Genomic DNA, 16374 nt, shown 5'->3' with positions numbered 1-16374 from the left:
CACTGAAATTTCACCCCCCTGGCCTCCCAGTGCCACCCAAATTTTTCCACTTTTGAAATCAGCTTCTCACTACACCAATAGCTTATGAGGGCATCATTCACTAAATAAAACGTTATCAAGCAATGACCGCTTTAGTGATACACTACAAACGTGAGACTTGACGAGGTCCAACGTCAAACATATATTTTGGTAAAAGTGGAAAAATAAAATTAGATAGAAGCTTTTTTGTTCAGCTCCCGGAGATATATATAGCCTATAGCCATAGCTAAATTTCAACCAGATTCAAATTGCTACCCGGGAAATTGGGTTTTCTTCGAAAATTTGAACTTTTCCCAAAAAAGAAAAATTCTCAGCCTAAACTATAAGATCGCTGTGAGAACTGAACACCAAAACTGTTGCATACTACACTGGAGGCTACAGGAAAACCTCCAGACCTTCCAAATTTTTCCCGCCAGCACCCCTATACTTCACCAAATATTTGGGACACATTTAAATTTGTTTCTCACAAAAAATTTATTACAAGCTCTTTTGTTCAGCTCCCTGAGATAAGCCTATAACCATAGCTAAATTTCAACCAAATTCAAATGGCGACCCGGGAAATTGAGTTTTCATTGAAAATTTGAATAGTAATAGAAAACTTGTTTGGGAATAGTATAAGTAACTTTTTCACTATTTCACCTCTACCTATTAGAGAAGGAAATATGATATTATGAACTTCATAGTGTTAATTTCAAAATTACACTCGAAGTTAATTTTCGAATATTCCTGATTTTTAAATTTGTAATGAAAGTTCACTGTCCAGTAGGCCTATTATTGTTTCATACTATACGGTGGTTGTTTCTCAGCGTACCGTACTGTATAATTTGTTTTCTCAATAAAACTTCTTACAAGGAAGTTATTGGAAAAGGAACATTGATAAGCTTATAAGTAGTAATTATTTGACTTTAGAAAAATCATATGATAGCATTATCACGTTATCATTTATTTGACTATCATCGTTAAATTACTATCACGAAAATCGTGAACTGATAGTGTGAGTAGCATCTAATTTTAGTACGAAGTACTTACTACACACTGTATCGGTATACGACCATCATCAACTGTCACTGATAAAATGTCTGGTGAGGATCTTTAAAAATCTCTTAAAAAGGTATTCCTGGTAAAAACATAAAGTAGACATTTAGGATGGGTGGTTTCCTAGTTGAAACACGAACATCTTCATGTTGTATCTATGTTCTCCTAGATTAAAAAAAGAAAACTGTGTGAACAAAACACTCTTACATATTATGAATTTGTTCATTAACTATCAAGTCTAAACATGATAAATAATAACAGTTATAATAATAATAATTCATGATTGCCCGTATTTGTTCAATTAAGTTGCAATCGATTGATTGAGCTATCAATAATTGATTGTATCATTCATTTCAGATTATCAAGGCTTCATATACATACTTCAACATATTGAATACTCTGAAAGCTTGAGTAAATCTACAAGTAGGTAAGATCTAGAATACAATCTACTTGCAACTGCGGTTGTTACCAACCATTTGACCATGTGTAATCCAATTTTCATAAAAATGATGGCTGGACTTGTTTGAACTTTGTGGAATAAACTGAATGATTATAACAGCATTAAACAATGATTTATGTTATTATTCAATATAGAGTTTTACATTTAGATTTTCCAAACTTTGACAATTATTGATAATAATCACGTAGTTGAAGCTACAAGTGTCACATTGGTTCTTATTTATTCAATTTATTTGCCAAATTTTACATGAAAAGTTATAGTGTCCAATAACAAGTAGGCTACAAGTTTTTTTTGTGCAAGCAATAGTTTTAAGAGCTTCACTTATTTTACGGTAGCAACAATCGTCCTACCGAGAGGACTAATTGCAATGTGTCTAAAACAAATTTGAGGAAACTGTTTCGGTAAACGTTCGTACGACACCCGTACAACAATGCAAGGTCTGCCAAGAATATTGTCGATGTACATTGGAATGTGTGCAGGAGAATCATCGGCAGTCATCACGAATAAAGCTCTCTGACTTCAACTGGCGAATACAGCTAATGCTCATCGACTTCTTGTCACCTAAACTGAACGATATGGATGTGGAAAATATGCGATTTTAACAAGATGGTACAATTTGCCAAAATAATTGACATTTTGGATGTGAGATTTCCACATCTGGTTATTTCGCGCAGAGGCGGTATCAACTGGCCACTGGCAACAAAGATTGTGCGATTTGACTCAGGTTAAATTATTCTTGAAGAGCTATGTTAAGTCATACCTCTATGCCAAAAATCCGTTGACAATCTGTCACACGGTTAAACTTTATGGTTGCTATGGGCAACCAACTTAATGATTAGGTACCTTGTTTATAAGTTATTCAGTTAGTATTCAACTATATAATAAAATAGATGTTGATTGATACATACAATATTCATTACTTTAGAATATAACATTGGCGACGAAGGTGAAAATTGGATGAATTAATAATGCCGAAAAGAAATACTATTGTGCCGACGAGGCACAAGGAAGGAAACGATACGGAACAGCAACTAAATGTACAAACAAACAACCTTCTCAAACCAAGAGAATTGGCGATAGACCCAGACTCTCCTACGGCTGAAAGGGATTGGAATCACTAGAGAAAGACTTTTGAAAATTTTTTGCAGGTTACTGGAACGAAGCCTGAATACAAAATGATGATGCTGACAAATTCTCTATCACCTGCACAATACGAAATAGTGGAAAACTATTCAACGTACAAGGAGATGATGTCCATTTTGGAAGAAATGTTTGTTAAACCAAAAAACGAAATTTATTCTCGATACTGTCTTGCTACAGCGAAAAAACAAAATCGTGAGTCAATCGATCATTTTTCCACTGAGTTAAAAAGGCTCAGCTTAGCATGTAATTCCACTGATGTAACTACCGAAGAGAATAGAAACGAACACATAAGAGATGCTTTTGTTTCGGGGTGCTTTTGAGATGCTTTTGATTCGACAGAAATCAAAGAAAAACTTTTTCAATTAGGAAATATGAGCCTGAAAGAAACTGTAGCACAAGCACGTATTTTTGAAACCGCTAAAGCACATGCCGATTCATTCAAAACTACATACATGAATTCTATTGATGAAAATGGAGTAAATCAGATTAACAATGGGAATAATAGTTATAGGAATCATACTAAAAATGAGTTTACAATGCAAAATGAGACTCGCAGCTCTAAATCACAAACATTAACATTTGTAAAACTAAAAGGGAAATGCTATCGCTGTGGCTCACCACATCATCAGGCATTTAGTTGCAGTCACAAAGAAACAATCTGTAGGAGATATGAAAAAGTTGGTCACATAGCAAGTGTATGTTTACAGAAGAAGTCTCAATTAAAAATGAACTACAAGCAACATCAAAACGAAAATGAGGCGAATGAAGAGAGCAAAAACGACTATGTAATTAATGCTATGAATAACAAAAACAACGATAAAATAGTAATTAACATTGATATTGAAGGGAAAACAGTGATGATGGAATTCGATACGGGGGCAGCCCTCAGTACAATGTCTTATAGAGAGTTTAAAAAATTGTATACATCAAAGAGAATTTTTTCAACTAATGTTGAACTTCGTACATATACAGGAGAGCCTATCAAAACGAGAGGTGTAACATTTGTTAATTTCAAGTATAAGACTCAAGAATTCATAGGAAAACTTTATTTAATTGACCAGGATGTTGATACCATATTTGGATGAGAGTCGCTGAGAGAAGTCAAATTAGATTGAGCTGAAATTAAAACTCTCCAAATAAATCATGCTTCAACTATAGAAAACGTGTTGAACGGTTACAGTGATGTCTTTGATGGGAAAATTGAAGTCATTCCACATTATTCAGGACACTTCAGAATCACGGATGAGGCACAACCAATTTTCGTGAAACCAAGACAGGTACCATTTTATCTCAAGAGTAAAGTTGAATGTGAACTCACAAGATTAGAAGATTGTGGTATTCTAACCAAAGTTGATCACTCGGATTGGAGAACTCTAATTGTTCCAGTTGTTAAACCTAATGGACAAGTTCGCATCTGTGCTGATTACAAGGTCACTGTAAATAAACTAATCAAAGATGAGAACTACCCAATTCCAAGGATAAATGACATTTACTCACAAATGAATGGAGGCAAACTCTTTTGCACTCTGGATATCTCTTATGCTTACCTCCATATGCAAATGGATGATGAAAGTGCTAATATGCAAACTCTAAGTACACATAAAGGTATGTATAGAGTTAACCGGTTAATTTTTTGAGTCAAAGTAGCACCTGCTCTTTGGCAGAATTTCATGGATAGAACTCTGCAAGGAATTCCTGGTGTACAATGTTTTTGACGATATAATTATTCAGGGTAAATCAGCAGAAGAGTTGATGGCTAGACTGTGTATGGTACTAGAACGAATGCGACGAAACAATTTGAAACTGAATAGAGATAAATGTAAATTCTTTGAAACAAGTATAAAATACCTTGGACATAAAAATTATTGACGCTCCAGGACTACACAAATCAGAAGACAAAGTTGACAAAGTTTATCTGGTCGACAGTCAGATAATAGCTAAAAAGACTAAAGAAGACAAGTTCTTACAACCAGTACTACATGCACTGCAGACAGGAGAATTTGTTGAGAAATTGCGTTTCCATGACAATGAACTGTCACTTCAGGATGGATGTATATTTAAAGTTTGTAGGGTACTAATACCAGAAACGCTTCAACACGATCTACTCAAAGAACTGCATGTTGGACACTTTGATAAGGATAAGATGGAAGCTTTGGCTAGAAGTTATTGTACATGGAAGAACATAGACAAGGACATTGAAAATATGGTAAGGACTTGTAAACAATGTTGTTTGAAACAGAACCAACCAAAGAAAGAACCAAATCATACATGGCTTGCTCCTCAAGGACCATGGGAGAGGATACATATCTACTTTGCAGGACCAACACAAGGACAGTACTATTTCATCATAGTGGATTCATTCACCAAATGGACTTAAGTAATTGCCACTAAAAACACGTCTTCAGAATGTATCAAGGAACTACAAAAACTATTCGCCACATTTGGCCTACCCTTGGTTTTGATTTCAGACAATGCGAGTCAATCCACATCATTTACTTTCAATAAATTCTTATCTGCAAACGGAGTGATACACAAAACAACGGCACCTTATTACCACCCATCTTCCAATGGGCAAGCAGAAAGATATGTCTAGACCGTGAAGAATTCATTGAAGGCAATGGAAGATGAAGAAGGAAAACTGGAAGTTAGACTCTTCAGGTTTCTTATGCACCCAATGCAACTGGATTGAACGCCTACAGCTTAATGTATGGGAGATATATTAGGACACGCCTAGGACTGCTGCGGCCACAGTCTAATACAAGAGCAGGAGCACACGAAGGAACTAGAAGAGCCAGGCGAGAGTTTAGGGTGGGAGACAAAGTACAGGCACGAAATTATTCGAATCCACGACTGAAGAGGAGCTTTGGAGAAATAATTGTAAGAGAAAGTGAACTTTTATAAGTGAAAATGGAGGATGGTTGAATATGGAGAAGACATATTGACCAACTCCTCAAGTGTGCAATTTGAGTGGGGAGAAATGTCACATGGTTACACTGGAGAGCTATATAGCTCTCCAGCCACATAGTGTAAACGTAGCTTAGGATTTATGAGGACAAAAAAAATCGGACGTCCAAAAATCGATGAGTGCGTAACTAGCATAACTAGCCTCTTTATAAAGTATAATTTCAATGAGCTCGGAATATGGAATTGGAATGTTTATATTTCACTAAAATTAGATGAACTTGTGACAAAACTTTGACGATAACACAGAAAAGACAAAAAAATATGAATTTCCCATCACAAGTAGAATTTCTCTATGAACTTGGATATAGATATAGCTCATTATCAATAGGGTTGTAACATTGTCGTCTCTACTGTATTTCAAATTCAAAAGATTCCACAATGAAGCAGTTAAAATGGGATGTACAAGGCATATCAATCTCAATCTATACGGAAAACAATACAGGTGAATTGTACTGTGTCGCTGTAACCAACAATTCTTTTTCTCATAATTACTGAAAGCGCAGTTTACAATAAATTTGAGAGTATATAGAGAGCAGTGAGAGCTCTCGACCCTTTGGAGACTAAATTATCACCATCTTAAATCTCAAGCCTGTTTTCAGAAGAGTCTTTTTTGCTGAGTATGGCCTTAGAAAAGACTTCCTAGAATCTAATAGTAAAATATTACACCTATCCATTCTAAATCCACCACATAGGCTACAGTGGGGGTTCTGCGCTACAGTATAATGAATCTGAGTATCGAATTCATAATGACGTTTGCCTTATACACTATCTTATGTGCAATCTTATTTGCAAATCTTTCCTCATTCCTTCTTCCAAAAGACATTTAAATATTAAGTTTCTTCCTTTTTCGCGAATAAATTAGGCAAAGTCCTAAGCCATTGGCTGTGAAGTTGAGATATATCGTTTGTCGCTGCAACAAGAACCGGTTACGGAAGGAAGGAATTCATAAGGAAGGTCAAGAAAGGCCATTCTGCTCAAACAAGTTTCATATAAATATTTTGAGCAGAAAAATCATGATTGCAAGTTGTATATTTTCTTTCTATTTTCATTTCTTTCCAGGATCAAATCTCTATTTTTCTACGAAACTTTGATTTTTGAGATTTGAAACTTTTTTGTCATATTCTATTCATAGAATATTATATTCATATAAATCTCTGTTTCACATATCATAATATCATACATATTTAATGTGAATAAAATCTAACGAATTTATTTTTATTCTTCTAGAATTTCCTCTTATGTTTTGTACAACTTAGGTTTCACTTTAATCATGAAGAATTCGTGAATTTGGAATGCGATCCAGAAGATAAGAGCTATCTGCCGACAACTATAATATAGCCTAATCTACGAGTAGGCCTACTACCGGTATCAGTCTTTTATTTTTGGTATTCTAGTTGCCTATGTGTTCAAAATAAAGCTTGATTGATATCATTGAACCAATAATCAATACATTCTAATACTTCAATCTACATAATATAATCAAATGAAATCAAATAATAACCAAACTATTTCAAGGAATATACTACTCTTAGAAATTCCATAAATAGTTTACCATATTTCTTATACAATTTACAGTATAGGTATATGCTTTCGAATAATCTAAATTCCATTTGCATGCAGATTAAGCACGCAGAACACATTCAAGCTTTTTATAGACAAAAAGATAACTAACAATATAACTCTCGTGTCCCACTCAAGCACAGAAAGTTATTCGTGAAACAATGAAGTAGTCTACTGTACTTCGATTCTCTTGAATTGTTCTTGTGAAGAAATTATTAGTTGAACAGATTCAACCAAATCTAGGATTATTTACGTGCTGGCGATTATAACTTTTGTAATGTTTTACAGCTTAAAAGGCTTACAGAGAATATATTTAGAGTTTATTCTCGAAAATCAATTATTATTTTGGAAAATATATCTTTAAAATCACCAAGCCGTCTATCATTGATAATAGCCTACTAACTGTAGGCTATTCATATCAAAGTGGAATATGTGGAAACTCGTTAAATATAACTGAATTTATTGAAGTAATACCAACCTTAAAACATAATCGATTAAACTAATGATTGACAATTTTTATAAGATGGTAAGAATCCATACAAATTTATAAAGCCGGGGCCAATCCTTTCATGCAGGGTTCCAATCTGACTCATGTCCGATATTTCTATGGGGTGGAGGGGGGATGGTAGCACAGATAACATGACGGGTCATGTGGTATGCTGCACCATTCCAGGCAAGAAGGCATTCTAAGGGCGGTATACAGATGCGTACCAATAATAATCTGTGTGCCACATATTCGAGCGAGATTATAGTTTTTCAACTTTCAAGTATTTTTAACTTGAAAATAAACTTTATGAGTTGGACTTTTCCATAAAACTCGTAAAATTACCGTACTTGATTGACAATGCTTAGAACATTGGAGCACGTTTTCCGACTCAAAAAAGCCTTTAAAGCTAAATTGATCATTGTTGAAATTATCACAAGGATGTAATATGGTTCAGGTGTAATGACATACAAGAAGATGACTTAATAGAACAAGAGATTTTGCAATAAATATGTTATCCACTCACATTTTGATGATTAGTATGCCGAAGTACCGCCTTGCGATTAGTGAGTCAACACGATGTTTCATGAAAGATTGATCGAGCATGAAAAGATACTTAAATTTTCTAAGAATGTTTGTAGGAGATCATAAAAAGTTCCACGTGGTTGAAATAGTTATCAACCGTGCTAGTTTTAGAAGATTTTAACATTTGTTTTTCTCAAACTTAACTCTTTATCATTAAAAGAAGTGATAAATTTCAACAGATTAATTTTTATTTCGTATTTCTTGTCTGAGAGAAGTTTTTCAAACATTTGTGGCACAGTTAGTCATGAACACTATTAATTTACAATAGGTACCTAATTACAATCTTTAATATATTAAACTCTTCTCGCACGAACGAATGGCCTGATTTTAATTGCTCAACAAAAGGGAATGTTTTTTCAAATGAGTATAATAAATGTATCATATTATTATAAATGGAAAATGATTGAACTTCGACAAAAATAATACTGAGTTTTTACAACTCAATTGGTCTAATACCAGAGCCCAGGTAATAAAAAACTAAAACCATAATCTGATAAATTCTAATTAGTAAAGAATTTCTGTTGAAACTGATTTTGAATTCAATATAATTTGTAAAATTTGGCTAACAAGAAATGAATAAGATATCCACAGATAATCTACAGAGAGGGCAACAAACAAATGACTTAAATAAAGTAATGTTTTCGAGATCTTTTAGTGGTACTTACTTAGCTCATTGAATCCATCTAATATTGTATAAAAATAACCAGCAAGCAACACACTGATTTCAAGGTCATTCGGAGCAATGAGAAATATAGCTTGAAAATAACCGGAAGAAGATAAGTTCAAATGGGAGGATAGTTGTATAAGTTTGCAATAAAAGTTGTCAGAGAACGCCACCAACAAAATTACTATAATTTACTTTTTGATTACCTTGTGAGTAAGGTAATCAGCAAATTAATTTGGACTTGCAGGCGTACTCAGCAAGTACGGACTTGCAAACTATTAAGCAAAGAGTTGCTGCTTCCAGACAATAATATTTCAGTTGAATTGTCAAGTTATAGTAAACGTGAAGTAACTACACTGACAGACTAGAATTAGTAATTTTCTTAGTTGGCCTTCAGTCATTGAACACAACTTTATTTCATTCACGTGTTTATGTTTGCACGTGTGACTCATATTGACAGATTAATTTCTTACAGTGCAATAAGTGATGAAGAACAAAACATTAACATTTAACATTTAAACGATTAAAATTTAACCGGCTGTTGTGCAACCGGGCCTCAGACTTTCAAATGCAGACTAAGCTATATTTCCTATCATGCAAAGATGCACACTCTCTGAAGAGAGGTGTCTGTGATTCACACACTTGCTCATTTGTCTTCAACAATAATGATTGTTTGTGATGAGGTCTTTATTTGGAATACCTACTGTAGATTGAGTTATCTTGGCGAATAAAATATTCATTGTTTCAAAAGTGAGTATGAGCATAAATCATTTCAAGCTTCAATTCACTTATGGAGTAATCCTACTGATTAGTGTAAAGCTTTAGAGTATATACTCAGGTTCATAGGGGCCCGTAGGTGGGATATGTTGGTATTTTACATTTTTTTAGAGATGCAATATTGAACTATTTCCTAAGGAATCTCATTTCATTTATTTTGTGAATGTGATTATTTATCATAAAATAGTTTAAAACAAATACTATGCATTTCTTTTGTAAAATATTCTGCTTGAAATTCTTTTCAGTTCCAATTTGTTTATATTCTTTTTCTTCTTCACCTGTAGCGCAGTTATCTATATTTTCTTTGTTTCTTCAGTCAACAAAGTTAAGTTTTTATGGGAACTGAAATTTCAAGATTTCTATTAATATTTCCACTCTAAAAATGTTTTTGGGCCTCTAGAGTCGGCCACTAACGATCGTTAATTCCAACAAGCTAACACGCAACCCAGAATGTTCCTCTAATATTGGCTGATTCTCACAAAAAGCTGATTCTCAGCCAATCGTAGGACATTATGGGTGGAGTATTAGCTTCTTGCTTCTTGGAATGATGAAATAATGGAAGATTAACATAGGCCATGTTAAAACTAATGGATGAAACCAATAGATTGTTTTCTCTGCATGCTGTAGCCTACTGTTATTAGCTACATATAATGTAGCCTTCAAATATTTTCAACTCCGCTAACTTTTTCGCGATTTTCCGAGAGTATGTGACATACCTATGAAACACTAAACTCTGCCAATAGGTAGCAGCATGAAAGCATTTTATGGATTCGACTATTCTAAAAATGTAAGGGTTGTCGATTCACTTTTGAATTTATTGAGATTCTTCAATACCTTTGAGAGAAGAGCTTGCGCTTCATAGTTGAGGCTATATTTTATTGTGAAATGAGAAATTGTTCGTAAAAATTATAAATAGTCCCCGGACCTCTTTGTTCATGAGAGTCCATCATAGTTTTGTCAATCTTGGTGAAATGTAGGTGCACAACAGCCTAGAGATGTGTCCACAATAAAATTTTCAAGCAAATTTAAGCATTATCAGCATAATAAATGAATACAATTTTCGATGAAAAACTAATATTTGAGCCTCTTCATTATTCTGGGATCATTGAAGAAAAAATCATCTTTTGTTTAAGAAATTTCAAAATAATGAATAAGTTAGTTCTTCCTCATTTCAGAATGACTTAATTAATGACTAATTAACTCTTCCTTTACATGAATAAGGAGCTAAGTCAGGACTTAAGTTGGCCAAAGTCAGGGATAAAAGTGATACATTGTGACACCCCTCTCTCCTAACAAATTCCATTTTGGATACGCATCAGATGAGGCGTAATAGTACGGCTCTCACCACAAATCCGCCTAGGGAACCACAAATCTTCAATCCGGGCCCGTGTTCCCGTGTTGAATATTTGGAATCTAGATTTTATCACATTCTCATCTACTTTAAATACAATGTAAACATTATGTGCTCACTCTTTTATAATAGATCCAGAGGTGCCCACAGGGGAGGGAGCGAGGACGCAGACTGAGTCCCTGAATTTTTTGGGGGGGGGGGATTCAAAAACCATACTGGGGGAGGGGTCCTGAGATAATAATTTATCACGACTGGTAATTTTTTGCAAGGATGACCGTTTGAGTGGTGGGGGAGGGTGCCAGAATTTGTGATATTTAGAAGGGTGGCCACCCCTGATAGATATAGTCAATGAAAGAAACGAAGTTCCCAGACATTGTCTACCGTTGAGTATTATTGTCAAGGCATTCGATCTCCAATTTAAAGGTATCATACCATATAGTAGAGTAGTAGAGGTGAGAAATTCTCATCATTTGTAATAGTGATAAGAGAAAAACCTTCAAAAAAATAATAGAGTAGTGGTTTCTAAGAATTGAGAATCCAATACATTAGGTTCAATACCCAACCCCAACACTGTTTTGTAGGGTAGATCTGATGAAATTGAATAGATTCAATGAATTCTTAATCATGAAACTGTAGAAGAAATTATATCTATAAAAACTAATTTCAAGTAAAAGTATCTGAGCAAATTGGAAATTCAAGTGAGAGTATTTCCAGTAGGACCTACATACTACAATGTGTTGCTAATTACGACTGAATATAAAGTGAAGATTATAATCCATTTTCACGGTATTTATTTGTGGTGAACAGAGCCAGAAAAATAAATACTATGATTTTTCATGACATCGACTTACACATAACTGTTACTGATTATCAAAATTACTGATGATTAGCATAAGTTTTGGAGGAAATATATTCTGAACAGAATCGTGAGTTCCATATTATTTGTATTGTTTGAAGTTAACGCGTTTGTAGTCTGCTACGACACTGAATATATTTTATAGATATGCATGGAAATTATCACTACAAGATTCGACCTCAAATAAATCAACTACACAAGAGCTGAAAACTGATGAAATACAATGAAAAATTTAAGATTAGCACATAATTAGGAAGAATAATTAGTTGATGAAAACTTACAAAAGTTAGAATTCTTCAGATACTATCAGTGGAGTTGTCTCGTAGTTAGTTCACTTCTCACGATGGTCTAAATCCGAAGTGGATGCGAGTTTTTCGCGAACTTTCAAGCACCGACTGAGCAGAGCACTGAGTGGCAGCTCTATCAAGTAACTCAGTTCAGTTTGTAGTGGATACTGAAGCACAAAGCTGGTGATTCCGAACCTAGTGCCTTGACAAGCTCCCCACCTGCAAGATAGAGTTCTCTCTCACTCTTTTCCACTATCAACTCTCTCATTGTTATCTTTATTCTGTGATTCACATCGATTGTGCTCTGCCATTATTGAGATCGTTGGGATGATATTAGAAAATTGATAGATTTTTATTACAGTTGAAACACCGGAAAGTAGATAGATAACTAAAAGAATTGCAAAGCTTTATGAAGCCAAATGTAACTTATTATCAGCTTTTCATAATCATGTACATATTTGGAATAATATTTTTAGAATAGTTGAACGAATTGCGGTCGTTTTAAAGGATAGCCGTCGTACAAGGAAGAATAACACTTTCATAACTATAATAAATATAAATTTTATTTGCATTAAGAGTCGAGAGTTTTGAAAGAGCTTGAATCGTCCCTTGATCCCTTTACTCTTGTAATTACGACTTACAAAACTTCATGTGAGTCTTAAAATTAATTATAAAAATTCACACTAGACATCTATTGTTGATAAAAAATCTACTGACGAGATAAAAAAAAACAAATAAGGAAAGTTTGACTCCTGGAAGTTCACATTAATCACATAGAGACAAAATACACAGGAGTTTGAATTGTACAGTACTATAAAATCGTTGTTCTACTACCTATTGACAGAAAATTCCTACTGAGATAGGAAGCAATAGGCCAAGTAATAAAAGTTCAAAAAAGCTTTGAAGATATAGCCAGTCTCATATACTGTAAACTAAAATAAATATTCTGCATAGATCTATCAATCTTTGATTACTCCATTTTATAATTTTCGTTATTCATGAATTTATTTACGTTATCTTTTTTATTATCACACTTATGAACTTCAAAATCAAGCCCTCTATTGATAAACCAGCTCGATTATAATCTATAGGGTTCTATAGAATTATTATATAACACGAGAGTGTAAAGTACACCGTGATTCAAAAAGAATACCACAACTTGATAACTCTGCAAAGAATAAACGGAGAGTAAAGCACTATCTATCATCGATTTGAGGAAGCTCTGAAGTTTTTTCAGTTCCTTAATTTGTCACATTGGCACTCATCTGTCCGTGCCTATTTGAATGAAAACTATCCGAGGCAATGGATCGGCTGCTAAGCAGCTCGAGACAGAGCACTTCATCACTGGCCTCCAAGAAGCCCTGACCTCACCCCCTGAGATTTTTTTTCTATGGGGGTAGGTTAACGATAAGGTGTATCGACCGCCTCTACCAGCTAACATTGAGGAACTCAAACAAGAAATAACAGCAGCTATACAAACTGTTACGCCCGATATGCTACTGAGGGTGTGGAACGAGTTCGAGAATCGTATTGATATCACTCGAGTGTTTGGAGGGGGTCACATTGAACATTTGTGAACTTGTTTTCTAGTGGCGAAAAACTTAATTTAATACTCTTCATTTTGATTTACAACCCAAGTTTCTATTATTTTTCCTTGATTAAATACAGATTTTCAAAGTTGTGACAGTATTCTTTTTGAATTAAGCTGTATAACGTTCTATAGCCTACTCTCTGGATTGATTGATTTTGAGATAGTAGGCAACTTTAAAAATCTGGTGTGGTACACTCACACAACTTTCCTTGCTCATTGAACTGTAAGCCTCATTCTTAGACGAGAATAATTTAGGGGAATAACATAATGACGATTGGCGGCAAAATATTTGCAACTACGATCAGACTACTTTATATGTGTATATATAATTGTTTTCAGAGTACTTTTTCCTTTGTGTAAATAGTGAAATTCGATGATTTTTTCAAAAGTCGTCAAAACAGCTGTTCTACAGATATCTAGCAGAATATCTAGACTATGACTGTGTTCTTTTTATGAACTGCTCTACCTACCTACCTCATGCACTAGAAGGAGGTTACAAAGTCCATTTCTCAAGGATGGGGTGGACCCCCCATTAGTTTCCCAGGAAAAAGACTCATGCCAGTTGATAGAGCTGATAAATATCAAAAACATGTAAATTGTAACTATACAGGGTATGAATTTGAAAAAAATCGGTCAATTAATTTTTGAGAAAATCGTAAAAAACATGGTATTTTAGTAATTATCTGCCATTTTTATCAAGAATATTACGGAGCTCCTGCAATTTTCCCAAAAATGAGACTCATGTCAGTTGATAGGGCTTATAAATAGCTATCTATTGTATAAATTTGAAGAAAATCGTTGAAGCCGTTTTCGAGAAAACCGTGAAAAACATGGTTTTTTAGTAATTATCTGCCATTTTTCTCAAGAATATTACGGAGCTCCTGCAATTTTCCCAAAAATGAGACTCATGTCAGTTGATAGGGCTTATAAATAGCTATCTATGGTATAAATTTGAATAAAATCGTTGAAGCCGTTTTCGAGAAAACCGTGAAAAACATGGTTTTTTGGTCATTATCCGCCATTTTTCTCAAGAATATTACAGAGCTCCTGGAATTTTCCCAGAAATGAGACTCATGTCAGTTGATAGGGCTTATAAATAGCTATCCATGGTATAAATTTGAAGAAAATCGTTAGAGCCGTTTTCGAGAAAAACTTGGTTTTTTAGTAATTATCAGCCATTTTTTCCGCCATCTTGAATTGAATTTTATTGAATTTCTTATTGTCGGATCCTTATCGTATAAGGACCTTAAGTTTAAAATTTCAAGTCAATCGGTTAATTAGGAATGGAGTTATCGTGTTCACAGACATACACACACACACAGACCAACACCCAAAAATCATGTTTTTGGACTCAGGGGACCTTGAAACGTATAGAAAACTTGAAATTGGGGTACCTTAATTTTTTTGGAAAGCAATACTTTCCTTACCTATGGTAATAGGGCAAGGAAAGTGAAAACGTTCAAATTAACAATCACACGGTGGAGAATAGCCTCAATTTGAACTTTTTATAACTTTTCTCTTTAAACAGCTTGTTGCAAAGGTAGCAAAAACTTCCAATAAGGTAGCGTGTTAATTACACGTGGATGTATTGATACACACACCATCGACCTTCTCAAACTTGATACTGCATGCATTTCTGTATCGATGTTTTTTTTAATCATGTGCAATTGCTGAACAATTTAGCAGACATGAGAAAATCACGTGTCGCTTAACAAGTTAATCACTCCTGTTTTCCGGAATAACTCTTGTTTTTCTTTTAATTGTTTCTAGAGTCCATGAGAAGAAAGAAGCACTAGCCTATAAAAGTCAAGCAGCATTGTTTATCATTGGGTTTTCCAAACCCTTTTTTAAGTTCAAGGAATCATGAGAAATGATGTTCAATTGAATCTGATTAATGATGATGATGATGTCTTGGTTCGGGAATGAAAATCCGAAATAAATGATCAACTTTCCTGATGCTATGTTGAAACTCGCATCTTGTATCCTGAATATCTTTTCACATGATCGGTTTTTCCAGCGCTCAAGAATGTAACTTACAGCAACCGGTTTGGGCGAACACCTTTAATTTATACGGCCTATCTGTAATTTGCAAAAAAAGTTCAAGATTTTTCTTATATCTTTCCTAGACATGATTCCAATTCCTCGCCAATAGAGTTTCTATTTTGGTTTTATTTCCACTTTTTCATTTTGAATTGACTCTGAGAAATTCTAGTCAAACAATGTGGGAATCGTGGAGATCATTCGTCGTAATGATTGAATATTTTGGTCTACAATTCTTGGGTTGTTAATATCGGTGACTTATTATTTGTATTGCTGTAGGTGTTATAATATGTTTTATTTATTACTCACAATAGCTGTATAGGCTGTATAGCCTAAATGAAAATATACTATGTACTAGCTGTATGAAAATACAGTAGGTTACATGAAGCCACAACTATATGAAAAAACTTATGAAGGCAGAAATATTATTACCTATTTCTATCCAGCTATTCAGATCGGCTCTATTGATAGAATTGGAAGTAATCAAATGACTATGTATTAATAAATCAATTTTATTCTATAGTTTTACTTGACTTCA

At 34.2% G+C, this 16374-nt stretch overlaps 3 protein-coding genes across 5 annotated transcripts in view; 1 reads left to right on the top strand and 2 right to left on the bottom strand.

Annotated features, from left to right (window-relative positions):
* The window catches only part of LOC111064625, a 101616-nt gene extending 100029 nt beyond the window's left edge, over positions 1-1587 (top strand). Inside the window, exon 5 of one of the 2 annotated variants that reach the window (XM_039433292.1) lies at positions 1432-1587. In XM_039433292.1, coding sequence (XP_039289226.1) covers positions 1432-1485 — 54 coding nt within the window. In that variant the 3' untranslated portion in view covers positions 1486-1587. The remainder of the gene's footprint in view (positions 1-1431) is intronic. The other variant, XM_039433299.1, reaches the window with a different exon arrangement.
* The window catches only part of LOC111064610 (probable cation-transporting ATPase 13A3), a 59224-nt gene extending 46896 nt beyond the window's left edge, over positions 1-12328 (bottom strand). Inside the window, exon 1 of the mRNA XM_022352362.2 lies at positions 12200-12328. The gene's annotated coding sequence lies outside the window, so the exon portion shown is untranslated. The remainder of the gene's footprint in view (positions 1-12199) is intronic.
* A 5-nt stretch (positions 12329-12333) lies between these two features.
* The window catches only part of LOC111064611 (solute carrier family 35 member F6), a 51489-nt gene continuing 47448 nt past the window's right edge, over positions 12334-16374 (bottom strand). For both annotated transcript variants that reach the window (XM_039433269.1, XM_039433285.1), the window contains exon 8: positions 12334-12424. In XM_039433269.1, the coding sequence (XP_039289203.1) occupies positions 12351-12424 (74 nt within the window). In that variant the 3' untranslated portion in view covers positions 12334-12350. The remainder of the gene's footprint in view (positions 12425-16374) is intronic.

This window comes from Nilaparvata lugens, chromosome 1 (genome assembly GCF_014356525.2).
Source record: "Nilaparvata lugens isolate BPH chromosome 1, ASM1435652v1, whole genome shotgun sequence".
Taxonomy (NCBI): Eukaryota; Metazoa; Arthropoda; class Insecta; order Hemiptera; family Delphacidae; genus Nilaparvata; species Nilaparvata lugens.
This window is presented reverse-complemented; position numbering and strand designations above follow the sequence as displayed.